General features: G+C 50.3%; 1 protein-coding gene across 1 annotated transcript in view; it reads left to right on the forward strand.

Annotated features, from left to right (window-relative positions):
* Positions 1-15,000, forward strand: part of lrp6 (low density lipoprotein receptor-related protein 6) — a gene marked incomplete at its 5' end in the record, with an annotated part of 65,207 nt that overhangs the window by 43,151 nt on the left and 7,056 nt on the right. The window contains 11 exon segments of the mRNA XM_080851475.1: positions 123-349; positions 2,339-2,523; positions 4,233-4,559; positions 7,043-7,245; positions 8,318-8,529; positions 9,420-9,610; positions 12,412-12,536; positions 12,538-12,622; positions 13,214-13,339; positions 14,299-14,535; positions 14,892-15,000. The exon segment at positions 14,892-15,000 is cut by the window's right edge and continues 2 nt beyond it. Of these exon segments, the coding sequence (XP_080707601.1) occupies positions 123-349; positions 2,339-2,523; positions 4,233-4,559; positions 7,043-7,245; positions 8,318-8,529; positions 9,420-9,610; positions 12,412-12,536; positions 12,538-12,622; positions 13,214-13,339; positions 14,299-14,535; positions 14,892-15,000 (2,027 nt within the window).

Genomic DNA, 15,000 nt, shown 5'->3' on the forward strand with positions numbered 1-15,000 from the left:
AGAGTGGTGGGGACGGATCAGGGTCACTATGACTGTCCCCCCGTCACCAGTGCTATCTGCGCCCTGAGTGACTCCCACTTTTCTTTTCCTTTCTTCCCCCTCTCCATCTCTCCATCTCCCAGACCATCAGCCGGGCGTTCATGAACGGCAGCTCCCTGGAACACGTGGTGGAGTTCGGCCTGGATTACCCAGAGGGCATGGCGGTGGACTGGCTGGGGAAGAACCTGTACTGGGCCGACACCGGAACCAATCGGATCGAGGTGGCCAAGCTGGACGGGCAGCACCGGCAGGTTCTGGTGTGGAAGGACTTGGACAGCCCACGGGCCCTGGCTCTGGATCCAGCAGAGGGGTAAGAGAGAGAGAGAGAGAGAGAGAGGGGGATGACGAAGGAGAAGATGATGGAGAGGGACTGTGTGATGGAAAAAGCTAGGAAAAGAGAGCAAGAGAGAATGAGTGGTGAAAGAGAGAGAAAGAGACAGAGAAAGAGAGAGCGAGTGATGGTGAAAGAGCGAGCAAGAGAATGATTGATGGTGAGAGGGAGAGAGAGCGAGAGAGTGAGTGATGGTGAGAGGGAGGGAGAGAGAGAGAGAGAAAGAGGGAGTGAGTGATGGTGAACGGGAGAGAGAGCGAGAGAAAGAGAGAGTGAGTGATGGTGAGAGGGAGAGAGAGAGAGAGAGAGAAAGAGGGAGTGAGTGATGGTGAACGGGAGAGGTGAGCGAGAGATGAGTGAAAGCATTGGTTGTTGGAAGCAAACAGATAGATATTTTATCAGTCTTTTTTGGCTTGGTCTGTACTCTGTGGATGAGCTTGCAGAAGTTCAAACACTGTGCCGCTGCCTTCTTCATGATGGATGTCAATTTCACTTTACGTCACAACTAAGTGAACACAACCTGTTGGGAAGACCCAATACCATAATGCCATACTTACGATTTTCTGCCACTGGAACCATCAATATCAGTCTGAATAAGTGTGGATTTAAGAAATGGCTCTCTTTTTCACTTACTCACTATGTATTCCCAACAGTTAAATTAGTACGAGAAATCAAATCAGGCAAATGAAAAGCTCCCTTTCAGTAAATAACAGTGAAGTTGGAGCGAGATTTGTTGAGAAAGACCCAGTGGAGCCGAACTCGGAGGGGGTGATGGCAGTGGGTGTGTGTGTGTGTGTGATTCATTTTCACTGTTGGCCTGCGGAGTGAGTTTCCATTGACCCTTGAATGGGCCCCCTTGGCACACGGCTGCTTCTGTGCAGGCCCGCGCCACTATTGTTCCGTGGTTCTGATGGATCAGGGGCTTTACTCGGTCTCGGGGCCCGCTTTATGGCGCACATGAATCAGGCCCGTTAATGCACCGGGGTCTTGAAACGCGCCCCAGATAGATAAACGCTGTTCGTTACAGGCTACAATTCATCCGCCTCCTTAGTTTAGGATCCAGGAGTGTGTGTGTGTGTGTGTGTGTGTGTGTGTGTGTGTGTGTGTGTGTGCGCGTGCGCTTGCAGTGTTGAGCTGCGGTGTGGTGTCAGATGTTTGTTAGACAGTGTGTTCTGCCAGCTGAGAGAGAGTGAGGCGGACAGGATGGGGATGGGAGAGGAGGGAGGGGGGGGGGGGGGTATGGGATGTTGCGTGCGGCCCCAACGCTGGACAGATGCCTGGGGGCTTTCAGCACGGCTGTGATTGAAGGCCCGTCCACACACATCACCTGAATGGTGTTTATAGTCTGGAACCGTCAAGCAGCTCCAAGAATGAACTCTGATTTTGGGGGGTTCAAGTTAATATTGTTCTCTCCCCACTTTTTTTTTTCCATCCATTTCCACATTAGTCAGTCACTTTTGTAGTATACGTGTGCCAGTCTGCCGCCCAGACCACACAGACTTCATGTCATCTGTTTTCATTAGACCTCAATGCTGGCAGTCACACACACACACACACACACACACACACACACACACACACACAGTGAACGGTCGACCATCGATAAGGACCTCACAGACGCCCCGTTACATTACCTGCCTTCAAACCCAGCGGTGCAGATGGGATTTTTAAACTGGGGGGGGGGGCGCTAACATCGCCTAATCAGTTGTGCAGAGTTATTAACTGATGATTGTCGGCTTACGTAGGGAGAGTGGTGGGGACAGATCAGGGTCACTATGAATCTGGGGGGGGGACATGTCCTCAGTGCTATCTTCTATCCCCTGTTCAAACCACAACCTTGCATGCTATCTGTGCTCTAGATAACAGCTGTGCTCCAGCTTGCACTAATAAACCTAATTAAGCCTCGTCGTATTTTCCCCTCTTCCTCATCTTCCTCTTCCTCCTCTTCCTCACTCCCCTGTCTCTCAGGTTCATGTACTGGACGGAGTGGGGTGGCAGGCCGAAGATCGACCGGGCGGCCATGAACGGCATGGGCCGCATCACCCTGGTGGCCAACGTGGGTCGGGCCAACGGTCTCACCATCGACTACGCCGAGCGGCGCCTCTACTGGACCGACCTGGACACCACGCTCATCGAGTCCTCCAACATGCTGGGTAAACGACCCGACCCGACCCGCTCTGTGACGTCCTTTCTAGGGCAACTAAGGGCAGAACCTGATCAGAGGTCGCTTGTTTACCTGCGCCTGTGTAGAGAAGTTTTCAAGGCCTTTCTTAGTATTTTGAGTCCACCTTCTGGACTAGACTTAGCGTTAACTATAAATGGAAGCACTGGCGCAGTAGGTTTGTGTAGAAATGTGTGGGCTTGATTAAAGAGCAGACTGAAAACATGAACTAGCTTTGTGCCGCCTGCCAATTTTACCAATTTAAATAATGACAAAATGAGCAAACAGCACTTTCTAAAGAAACACTCTCCCATATGGAGTTGGGTTGACGGTTGGCAGCCTCTCCTCCAGCATGACGTCTCCCCCTCCTAACTCTGTGTGACTGGTCCCTAACTCCTAACTCTGTGTGACTGGTCCCTAACTCGGTGTGACTGGTCCCTAACTCCTAAGTCTGTGTGTCTGGTCCCTAACTCTGTGTGACTGGTCCCTAACTCCTAACTCTGTGTGACTGGTCCCTAACTCTGTGTGACTGGTCCCTAACTCCTAACTCTGTGTGACTGGTCCCTAACTCTGTGTGACTGGTCCCTAACTCCTAACTCTGTGTGACTGGTCCCTAACTCTGTGTGACTGGTCCCTAACTCTGTGTGACTGGTCCCTAACTCTGTGTGACTGGTCCCTAACTCTGTGTGACTGGTCCCTAACTCTTAACTCTGTGACTGGTCCCTAACTCCTAACTCTGGTCCCCTGCTCCTAACTCTGTGTGACTGGTCCCTAACTTTGTGTGACTGGTCCCTAACTCTGTGTGACTGGTCCCTAACTCCTAACTCTGTGTGACTGGTCCCCTGCTCCTAACTCTGTGTGACTGGTCCCTAACTCTGTGTGACTGGTCCCTAACTCCTAACTCTGTGTGACTGGTCCCTAACTCCTAACGGGTGTGACTGGTACCTAACTCCTAACTCTGTGTGACTGGTCCCTAACTCTGTGTGACTGGTCCCTAACTCCTAACTCTGACGCAATCTGTTCCCAATTAGCTGGTCATGCCTGCCTGGCTGCTGTTATAGGATGAAGACAGGGGAAGGGGGAGGCTAGGGGCAACATCAAAAGAGCCCAAACAAAGCCTGTTTGCCCTGATTACATTAGATAACATTTAACTGTATTGGCATTGTGCAGAGTATAGGTACAAAGCCAATGAAATACAGTTAGTGCCTAACAAGAAGTGCAAGTGGGAGAAGAGAAACTTTTTGAGGCAAGGGTATGCAGCGGTTATCTTGCTTTTAGTCACTTAACTTAAGCACACAAGCATACACCTAAGCAAACCGTGTAGGTGAACTTTTCCCTCCAGTTTACAACTGCAAGGCCAGTTTTGATATTCATGCTGTTGTTGTCCCAGAGTTCCTGTCTCACCATTACTGAACATTTTCCTGCGTAGATGCTTCTTTTCTCTAAAAAGATGATAGATGTTCCCGTGGACATCAACACCATCACAATGAATGCACACTGTAATATAGGGCCAGATCTATCCTGTACCTGTAAACACCCCCACTCCCTGTGTACATGTTCCCCCTATGTGTAGTGTTTTTATTGTGATTCATGTATGTATGTTTGTGGGTTAAGTGTATTAGCTACTGGATGACCTTAATTTCCCTCGGGATTAATAAAGTATCCATCTATCTATCTATCTATCTGTTCTTTTTCTTCCAGGCGGTGATCGGGAGGTGATCGCCGAGGACCTGCCGCACCCCTTCGGTCTCACCCAGTACCAGGACTACATCTACTGGACCGACTGGAGCCTGCGCAGCATCGAGCGGGCCAACAAGACCAGCGGGCAGAACCGCACGGTCATCCAGGGCCACCTGGACTACGTGATGGACATCCTGGTGTACCACTCGTCGCGGCAGGGCGGCTGGAACGCCTGCGCCTCCACCAACGGCCACTGCTCACACCTGTGCCTAGCCGTGCCCATCAGCAGCTACGTGTGCGGCTGCCCCGCGCACTACTCCCTCAACTACGACAACAAGACCTGCAGCGGTGAGCGGACTACACACATACACACACACATACACACACACACACACACACACACACACACACACTGCCCCTCGCACTACTCCCTCAACTACGACAACAAGACCTGCAGCGGTGAGCCAACTAGCTCTGTCGTTTAGAGACACACACACACACACACACACACACACACACACACACACACACACACACACACACACACACACACTGCCCCGCGCACTACTCCCTCAACTACGACAACAAGACCTGCAGCGGTGAGCCAACTAGCTCTGTCGTTTAGACACACACACACACACACACAGACATATGATCATCATATTTCACACAAAGAGGGTCTATCTCGGTGAGACTGTCAAAACCAGTAAGAGTTGGAAATACGCTTAAAACCATGACCCTTAACTATACCATGAACATTTAGTATAAAACTTGCTGAAGTGTGGATTGTGCTCTTGGTATAATATGACATGTCTTCTCTGACAACTAAAGAAACATGCAGCCAGGAGACATTTATTGCTCTTGTCACACACTCTCACACTCACACTAACAAAGTCAACGCAAGCTTCCTCGTTCATCAGCTCTGAGGTTTGCAGACAGAAGAACTGGTCCAAAGTAACTGCCGGCAGTGAGAGAGAGAGGTCCCTGATCCTCAGCAGTCTGGCTTCAGAGAGTAAATGCTTTCCCATGTGTGTTGTGTCAACAGTCTCTTCAGAGGCCTCCTAATAATCGCCCTGCTAATTGAAGCAGCAGCCTGGATTGCTGACTGAGTAGAATACAATAGATGTTAAGATAAATGTATAATATAATTTTTGCTGCTCCCATTGCCAGTGAATTTTCCCGTGTAGATGTTAGCTAAGCGCATACCTTGATCTTGAGCATGCCTAGTCTCTTGTTTATTTTATCAACAGGCTTCATTGTGTGTTTATTGAAGCTGATTTTCTTTTTCTTTTAAATAACGTTGAGGTTGTATTGGTGGTGGTTTCTTTTTCTTTATTGTAGGAGAAGGATGAGTTGGAGTTGTTCAAGTGGTGTTGTTGTCGTTGTCGGGAAAGTAGTAGTAGTAGTAGTAGTAGTAGTAGTAGTACGAGGAGTAGGAGTGGGAGTAGAAATGGGAGAAGTAGGAGTAAATAGTAGGTGCTGGTTTCCTTGTACTGCCATGAGTCATACTCAGAGAGTGAGCCATGTGAGCCACCGTAGGGAATTGCCACGTACGTCTCGAGGCCGTCAGCTTTTCAGCATCACATCAACTTAATTGAATTTCGTTTGGAATGCGTGCTGGTTGAACTAGTTTTGGCGAGGCCGTGTAACTCGAGAGGACTCTTGTTTTTGTTTTTGTTGTGTTTTTTTTCTTTCCCCTCATCTCTTGAACTGACCAGGCAAGCAGTTTTCAAACCGCTGTACTGCACAGACAAAACCAAGAATGATGGAGGGGGTATGTCATCCAGCCAATAAGCTTCTGCCCTGAAGTAACAACACAGCCAGAGCAGGATAGTGGTGACCAAACCTTCAGTCACGCTTGTGGTCAAACTGAACACAAGTCAAGATCTAGAGCTGGCATGGCTACTCCAGCAGGGCCTATACCAGGGGCATGTGGCAGAATAGCTGAGGCCTGTGTGTGTGTGTGTGTGTGTGTGTCAGAGAGTGTGTGTGTGTGGTGGGGGTCTGCAGTGCCGCCCGGTTGAAGATTGGAAGCGGCAGCAGTGAGCACCGGGGCAGGCATGAGAAGCAGCGGCAGGGTATTTTCTTTTTAAAGCCCTTGTGGTCAGCCGGGTCCTTGCCAAGTTGGCACACATACACTAACCCGAGCCCAGTGTAAGCCTGGCTTCGCCCCGCTCCGCTGCTGTGTTTGACATAGTAAAAACACTCTTTATAATCGCCTCAGGACTCCTGCAGGGGGACAGGGGTGGGGGTGGAGGCTTTGGCCGGGGCTGAGGTTGAGGGGTGGTTGGGGGGGAGGCAGCTGGTGAGGTCAGTGGCTCTTGGGGCCTTTGGTGAGGTCAGTGGCTCCGGGGCCTCTGGTGAAGGGGCCCTTGAGTATCTGCACACGCGTTTGCAGGCAGAGGTGAAAGGTCAAACTTGCAGTGACTGCCTGAGGCGCTGAAGGCTGGGTGGAAACCGGCCGTCACCCCTCCAGGCGTCATAAGCGTTCAAGTTTACATCAACAAAGGGTTCCGCTAGTGAGAAGACGCTTTGTCCCCTTGTAGCCTCGACTTTTTTTTAAACTTGATTTTTTTTTCTTTCTTTCTTTCTATCTCTCTCTCTCTCTTGCTCTCTCTTTCTCTCTCTCTCTCTCTCTCTCTCTCTCTCTCTCTGCTGTCATTCTCTTTCTGCTGTCATTCTCTCTCTCTCTCTCTCTCTCTGCTGTCATTCTCTCTCTCTCTCTCTCTCTCTCTCTCTCTCTCTCTCTGCTGTCATTCTCTTTCTGTTGTCATTCTCTCTCTATCTCTCTCTCTCTCTCTCTCTCTGCTGTCATTCATTCTCTCGCACAGCGCCGACGTCCTTCCTGCTGTTCAGCCAGAAGACGGCCATCAACCGCATGGTGATCGACGAGCAGCAGAGCCCCGACATCATCCTGCCCATCCACAGCCTGAAGAACGTGCGCGCCATCGACTACGACCCCCTGGACAAGCACCTCTACTGGATTGACTCCAAGCAGAACGTCATCCGCCGTGCACAGGAAGATGGCAATCAAGTATGCGCCCCCCCCCCCCCCCCCCGCTGACCCTAGATCAGAGTTACAGGAGGATCCCAGGCAGGCCCAAGGCTCTAACGTTAACTAGTCTAACCAAAAAGTCCTGGCAAAGCTAGCCAAAATCTTAAGAGTCTCGAAGAGTTCAGGATCAGTCCCTTACGTCTCCTTTTTCCTTCTAGAAACAGAAATCCAAGCTCAGTGGTTGGTTAGCTAGTTAGTTTATTAATGTGTTGATTAAGCCAAGCTTAGTACAGTACTAAGTAGTTAGCTCCTCTTAAAACCAAAGCCCTTGTATGTGATTGCTCGGCTGCTGTCAGGGGCCTGTTGCCATAGTAGCTGGATGATTGACACTTGAGTTAGTCCAGCCTTGTGGCACATTATAATCTTTGTGGTCACCATGCTGAGCAAGCCCTGTGTAGCATAAAGCTTTCTAACCAGAGGCCAAGTCAAATCATAGCAGACCCCAACACAAGCACAGGGAGTTCTCCTCAGTGATTGAAGCCCATAGATCAGTCAGGTCAAGTCTTTTATTGTCTGGGCACTGAAATTCTTTGGACAGTACACCGTACCACACTACCATAACAAGACATAACATAACATATAAGTTCTCCACATGATATAACATAACTTAACATAAGTACCAAACAAGATTTCACGGAGACCTGCCTAGTGTACAGTAGTTCCACACTGCCTTATAGACAGCGCATCCTCAAGGCCCATCATGAGGTGTTTTGTCATCACACTCGGCAGCAGTGAGAGCTGGGTTCAGAATTCAAGAGGACTTCTTAAGAAAATACACTTAAAATGAGTATTCAGTGCCAAAGCTTCAGCTGTCTAATGATCGTTCTAATGATGGAAGAGGAATTATATGTAAAACCAGAGTTGTTAGAATAGTTCAGGTTCAGATGTTTCTTCCTGAAATCAGAAACGAAACAGTTGGTTGTATTAACTATGAAAACATGTCCCTCCCTTCTAGTAATGTCAAGAATTTTGATCTTGTTGTTGTTGTTATGGATCTATGCTTGCTCATCACTGTTTGATTGACACCGCACTTCCTCCAATGGCTTTCCAGAGCATGACCATTGTGTCCAACTCACTGGGCGGGCCTAACCTGGGCCTGCAGCCGTTTGACCTGAGCATCGACATCTACAGCCGCTACATCTACTGGACCAGCGAGGTCACCAACGTCATCAACGTCACGCGCACCGATGGCACGCGGGTGGGCGTGGTGCTCCGCGGTGAGCAGGACAAGCCCCGCGCCATCGTCGTCAACCCAGAGCGAGGGTAAGACACCCCCCCCCCACCCCCGCCCTCCTCACATTTCTGTCTCTTTCTCTCTCTCGTTCTCTTTTTCTCTCTCTCTTTTGCTTTCTATGTTTCTCTCTCTATGTTTCTTGCTCTCTGTCTCTCTCTGTCTCTCTCTGTCTCTCTCTCTCTTTCTGTCTCTCTCTGTCTCTCTCTGTCTCTCTCTCTCTTTCTTGCTTTCTATGTCTCTCTCTCTCTCTCTCGCTCTCTCTCTCTCTCTCTCTCTCTCTCTCTCTCTCTCTCTCGCTCTCTCTCTCTCTCTCTCTCTCTGTCTTGCACTCTCTGTCTCTTCCTACTGTTTCATTCATTCTTTCTCTCCCTCGCAGAGCCAATGTTCTGTTCTTTTCTATTCTATTCTCTTTTTTTGTTTTGTTGTTGTTCCGTCTCCACAAGTTCAACTCCGGGTCACTGGTTGTTCTTCTCGAGTTGTTGGTCAGGTGTTAAATGTGTCTGTGCTTTCAGCAGTTTATGGTAGTCCAGCCTGATCATTTGTGGGGAGGGTGTCGGGAGCTGGCTCCGCGGAGAACAGCTGTGATGTCACAGGTTTTTTTTTGACACAAGTGTGGGGTATTAAAATCATAGGGTGATTTTGCCAATCTGCATTCATTCACTTTCGAACTCCACCGCCAAATGACTGTTGGTGAACCCTACTGTGTTTATGTTCTGGTGTGGTCCTCAAGAGCGTAGGCAGGTCATGCTCAAAATCCCTAACTTAGTATTCGCAGCTGACACTCTTCATTTTGCTCTCTTTCTGTCTCACTCTGTGTTCATCTCTTTCTCTTTCTCTCTCTCTTGCTCTCTCTCTCTCTCTCTCTTTCTCTCTCTCTCTCTCTCTCTCTCTCTCTCTCTCTCTCTCTCCCCCCCGACAGGTACATGTACTTCACCAACCTCCAGGAGCGCTCGCCTAAGATCGAGCGGGCGGCGTTGGACGGCACGGAGCGTGAGGTCCTCTTCTTCAGCGGCCTGGGAAAGCCGGTGGCCCTCGCCATCGACAACGAGGCGGGCAAGCTCTTCTGGGTGGACTCCGACCTCCGGCGCATCGAGAGCAGCGACCTATCAGGTGAGCCCGGCACACCCACTCAGACACGATTGGGTTCCCCTGTTTCCCCTACTGGTGCCAAGGCCCTTGAGTCGGCTAAATTGAAAGTAAAGAAGCGAGACCTTGTGGAAAAACTGGATTAGCGTCACGGCATAATAAAAAGCCTGACATTAATTTATCCTGCGCTTGAACCTTGTTGGATCAGCCAAAATGTTTGTTTTTATATCAGAACAATTGGGTGTTGTTGATGGATGTAGCGTGCGAAGGAGCCATCAAGGCGTTTCGGTTCCAGTGGTTCGGCTTTCTTTGGCTCGGCTTGCGGCAGCCTCTCCCCCCGAGGTGAAGAGGGATGTTAAGTTATCGTGGATTGTGAACGTTCAAGCCCAGTAATTTGCTATGGGTTGAGAAATGGCTGGGTTTCTAAAGCGGAGACACCATTTTAAGTGCATATACATCATCCTGGGCCGCTTGCATAAGCAAAGTGAGATATTTATGTTGGCCCTCAGGAACACTCTTAACCTCTCCATGTGGATTTGTCTGTGATGGGCCCTTATGCCACAGGCTGGTGTAAATCGTTACCTAGGTTCTGCCACAGAGGGGTCCGTGAGGAAAGAAAGGGATGGAGGAGAGGGGTGATGGGTGTTTGGGAGGGGTGCAGCATCTCTGCTGATGGGGGAGAGGGCTGATGGGTGTTTGGGAGGGGTGCAGCATCTCTGCTGATGGGGGAGAGGGGAGAGGAGTGATGGGTGTTTTGGGAGTGTTGGAGCATCTCTGCTGATGGGGGAGAGGGCTGATGGGTGTTTGGGAGGGGTGCAGCATCTCTGCTGATGGGGGAGAGGGCTGATGGGTGTTTGGGAGGGGTGCAGCATCTCTGCTGACGGAGGAGAGGGCTGATGGGCGTTTGGGAGGGGTGTAGCATCTCTGCTGATGGGGGAGAGGGCTGATGGGTGTTTGGGAGGGGTGCAGCATCTCTGCTGACGGAGGAGAGGGCTGATGGGCGTTTGGGAGGGGTGCAGCATCTCTGCTGACGGAGGAGAGGGCTGATGGGTGTTTGGGAGGGTTGGAACATCTCTGCTGACGGGGCTTTAGTGATGAGCCATACAGGGCAGTTGGAGGGGGGGGGGGGGTGGAATCTGAGGGGAGTGGGACTGGCATGAAGCCCAGAGCCACAAGCATTTCAGCTGAGCGCCAGCCGGCACACGTAGAAAACACACACACTTACAACCCACACGCACTCATACACTTACATACACAACTACACACAGATGCTTACGTATATTCATACATGGCTACACACACACACACACACACACACACACACACACACACACACAGACACACACAGACACACATCCATTGGAATGCCAGTCAGCTGCAGCAGGGCATTAGAGAGAGATAGTGGGCAGGGGCTGTGGCAACGCAACACACCCGCGCTGTCGCTGGGTAAACAAACAGAGCTGCCAGCGTCGCACTGTCACACACACACACACACACACACACACACACACACACACACACACACACACACACACACGCTGGCCCACGGGAGATTTGGCGCTCTTGTGGTGGGGCACCAGGGGGGCCTGTCACAGGGGTAAAAACAGGACACCGTAGCCCTGATCTCCCACCACCTCCACTGGATCAACGTCCACCACAAGCATTCAGCTCAGCTGGCTAGCACTTTTATTTGTCTTTATTTGTTTAGATTTGTTTTGCTTAGACAGAATTAGCTAAAACATCAGTGACTGGCTACTTGGCCTCTTTCATGCAGTCATGAAGGGTTTCGCTGATGCTGTGTATTACCAGGAGTGGTGTAATACGTCTTTTTGTTTATCTAACTATTGTTAGATTTGCTGCCTTCAGTGCCTTTCCCAAGCAAAGAACTACAGAAATCCTGCAAGGCCCATGGCTAGAGCTGCTAGCGCTGTTAGTGTTTAGTTTGCTGTGTGACTGTAAGGGGAGCTGTGTGGGTCTTTTTAAAGGTGTTATTACTTCTGTGGGGGAAAGAGAGTCTGTGGTTCTGGAGGAGGAACGCATGCTGATCGGAGTGAGGATGAATGATTGCGTGCGAGGGGGGAACGATGAGGTGTGTTTTAGTCATCAGCATGTGGGTGGTTCTGTAGCTTCATGGCAGTAAAGGATGACTGGAGTAGAAAGACTAACATTCTAACTTTGTGTGTGTGTGTGTGTGTGTGTGTGTGTGTGTGTGTTCAGAATATTCACTCGGCCTGATTGTAGAAGCGAGAGAGAGAGTGGTGTGTGTGGTGTGTGTGTGTGTGTGTGAATCGTCAGCTGTAGACAGTCTGTGCACCAAGGCAAGGACAGCTGTGCCATTCGCTGACATTATTGGGGGAAGTTGAGGCAAAGTGCACACATCACACACACACACACCCCTCTGATTGGGGGTCTGGCATTCCATCAGTCAGAAGTCTTATTCTCATCACACACACGAAAGACATTTCCCCCTCTCCTGCAACACATTAGGAAGTTATGCAAGCCATCGGCCCTGTAGCCAGCGCCTGTAAATCCTGTCTGTATGCCTTGGTTTCCCTCTCCAGATACTTCCTGCTTTAACACTCTGTTTGTCCTCGGCTGCCCCCCGTACTCGCCGTGTTCCGCTGCCCAGCCCTCCCCGTTGTCCTCTTCCCCCCCTTCCCCGTAACTCCAGGTTGCCTTCTACCAAACCTTTCCTCTGTCGGTCAGTTTCCATGGTTCCTGATCTCTCCCTTCCTCTCTCCTCTTCTCCTCCTCCTCTTCCTCCACCCGTCCTGATCCCCTCCTCCTCCTCCTCCTTCTCTCCTCTCTGCTCCCACGTTGTTCAGGAGCCAACCGGATCGTGATCGAGGACTCCAACATCCTGCAGCCGGTGGGGCTGACTGTGTTCGGGGACCACCTGTACTGGATCGACCGGCAGCAGCAGATGATCGAGCGCATCGACAAGACCAACGCGCGAGGGTCGCACCAAGATCCAGGCTCGCATCGCCGCGCTCAGTGACATCCACGCCGTGCACGAGCTCGACATGGACGAGTACAGTGAGTGGAACTGCCCCCCCCCCCCCCCCCCCCCCCCCCCCCCCCCCCCCCCCATCACACACACACACACACACACACACACACACACACACACACACACAAGAACACACACTGTGGTAGGAAACGTAGAGGCAGTGAGTACTATGCAGCATTCTCTCTCTTTACCAACCTCTGAAATACACACATAGTATAGATACACACACAGTGCAGATACACACACACACACAAACACACACACACCCTCTCCACTGCAGAGTTCAAAGAGTCACTTAGCCAGACACATTACAGGGTTTCAGAAGCGTACAACCAAAACACAGGGCTTCGTAGAACATTAAAATTGCCCTCACACTCACACAAACAAGGAAGGATATTAGTCAATGTTGACGGTTGGCACGAGACACAAAGACGGACTAGAAAGTGTTGGATAGTGAAGAAAAAGAGCTCCTTGATTGAATGTTTGTCTTAAAACTTCCACTCTTTCTCTCTTCCTCTCTCTCGTTCTCTCTCTTTCTCCCTCGCTCCTTCTCGTTCCCTCCCTCCTTCTCTCTCTCCCTCCCTCCCTCCCTCTTCCTTTCCTTCTCTCCCTCTCAGGTAAGCACCCCTGCACGTCTGATAATGGCGGCTGCTCTCATATATGCATCGTGAAGGGAGACGGGTCGACGCGCTGCTCCTGCCCCGTGCACCTCATGCTGCTGCAAGATGAGCTCACCTGTGGAGGTACGGCACACATCTACCCCAATCCCACACACTACCCACACACACACACACACACACACACACCACTCGCCTAGCTTAGCCTTACCTGACGGCACACACCACTCGCCTTGCCAAGCCTTACCTCACTACACACTACACAACAGTCCCACACACCATCCACACAAACACCACTCACCTAGCTTAGCCTTACCTGACTACACACACACCACTCACCTAGCTTAGCCTTACCTGACTACACACACACCACTCACCTAGCTTAGCCTTACCTGACCACACACACACCACTCACCTAGCTTAGCCTTACCTGACTACACACACACCACTCACCTAGCTTAGCCTTACCTGACTACTCCCAGGCGCTCTTACCGTCATGGATTGAGGCTTCAGGCAGAAGTTTCAGGTGCCATTGGGACTTGTTCTGTGTAAACCTAAGACAAAGCACATTCTTTGCTTTGAAAAAAAAAAAAATTCTTGGACAAAAAAAAAGCACCACTAACAATATTGTACCAAATAAGTTAATATTAGATAGCATCACCTCAAAAACACATCTAGGCAACTTCTATTTCTGACTTTGCCCTTTTAAGTTGTTGAGCAATTGAACACTCACAGTATTTGTTATACTGTTGACATGTGATGCCCTGTTGACATGTGATGCCCTGTTGACATGCGTTATGTGATGCCCTGATGTCATGTGATGCCCTGTTATCATGTAAAATGTATCTATTTTACATTTATGGAACGTTTACTTATTTATCTATCTACGTCTCTTTACAAGTATTTGTAACCCCCCCCCCCCCCTTTATTTCCCTTCTTTCCTACTGTGAGGCGCATTGTGTTACCTTTGCGTATGAAATGCGCCGTACAAATAAAGTTTGATTTGATTTGATTTATACATTCATGAACGAACCTTACGATTAACACACTCTCCCCCCCCCCCCCCCCCCCCCGTTCCCCTTTAGAGCCGCCCACCTGCTCCCCGGAGCAGTTCCAGTGCATGTCGGGCGAGGTGTACTGCATCCCGCAGGCGTGGCGCTGCGACGGCTACGCCGAGTGCGACGACAACAGCGACGAGCACAACTGCCCCGTGTGCTCCGAGATGGAGTTCCAGTGCGACAGCCGGCAGTGCGTGGACCTGGCGCTGCGCTGCAACGGCGAGATCAACTGCCAGGACCGCTCCGACGAGGACAAGTGTGAAAGTAAGGGCGCCCCCTACTGGACTGAAATGAACTGTGGTTGACGAGTTGTGGCAAAGCCAGCAGCCTGGGGGTGCATTTGCTGGAAGAGCCGTTAAGCAACTATTGTATCTGTTACTCTAGAGAGCCTGGCATAGTGTGAGGCACAATTAAGCAAACCACGAGATGTGCGCCCTAAAATTCACTAAATAATCCTTCAGTTCATAACGGGGAAAAAAGAACAAGTGGGCATAGTTTGACTTAAAATACGATAGGCATGTTTCAACATCTTGTCTTCCTCAGTGTCTACAACCTTGTGTGATTTAAACAGACTTATTTTCCACACTTATTTATTTATTTATTTATTTATTACTTTGCAGTCCGCTGTGCTCCTGACCAGTTCAGCTGTGCCAATGGCCCGTGCATAGGCAAGCACAAGAAGTGCGACCACAACATGGACTGCACAGACAACTCGGATGAGCTCGGATG

The sequence above is a fragment of the Sprattus sprattus genome, assembly GCF_963457725.1.
Source record: "Sprattus sprattus genome assembly, chromosome: 14".
NCBI classification, from domain to species: Eukaryota; Metazoa; Chordata; class Actinopteri; order Clupeiformes; family Clupeidae; genus Sprattus; species Sprattus sprattus.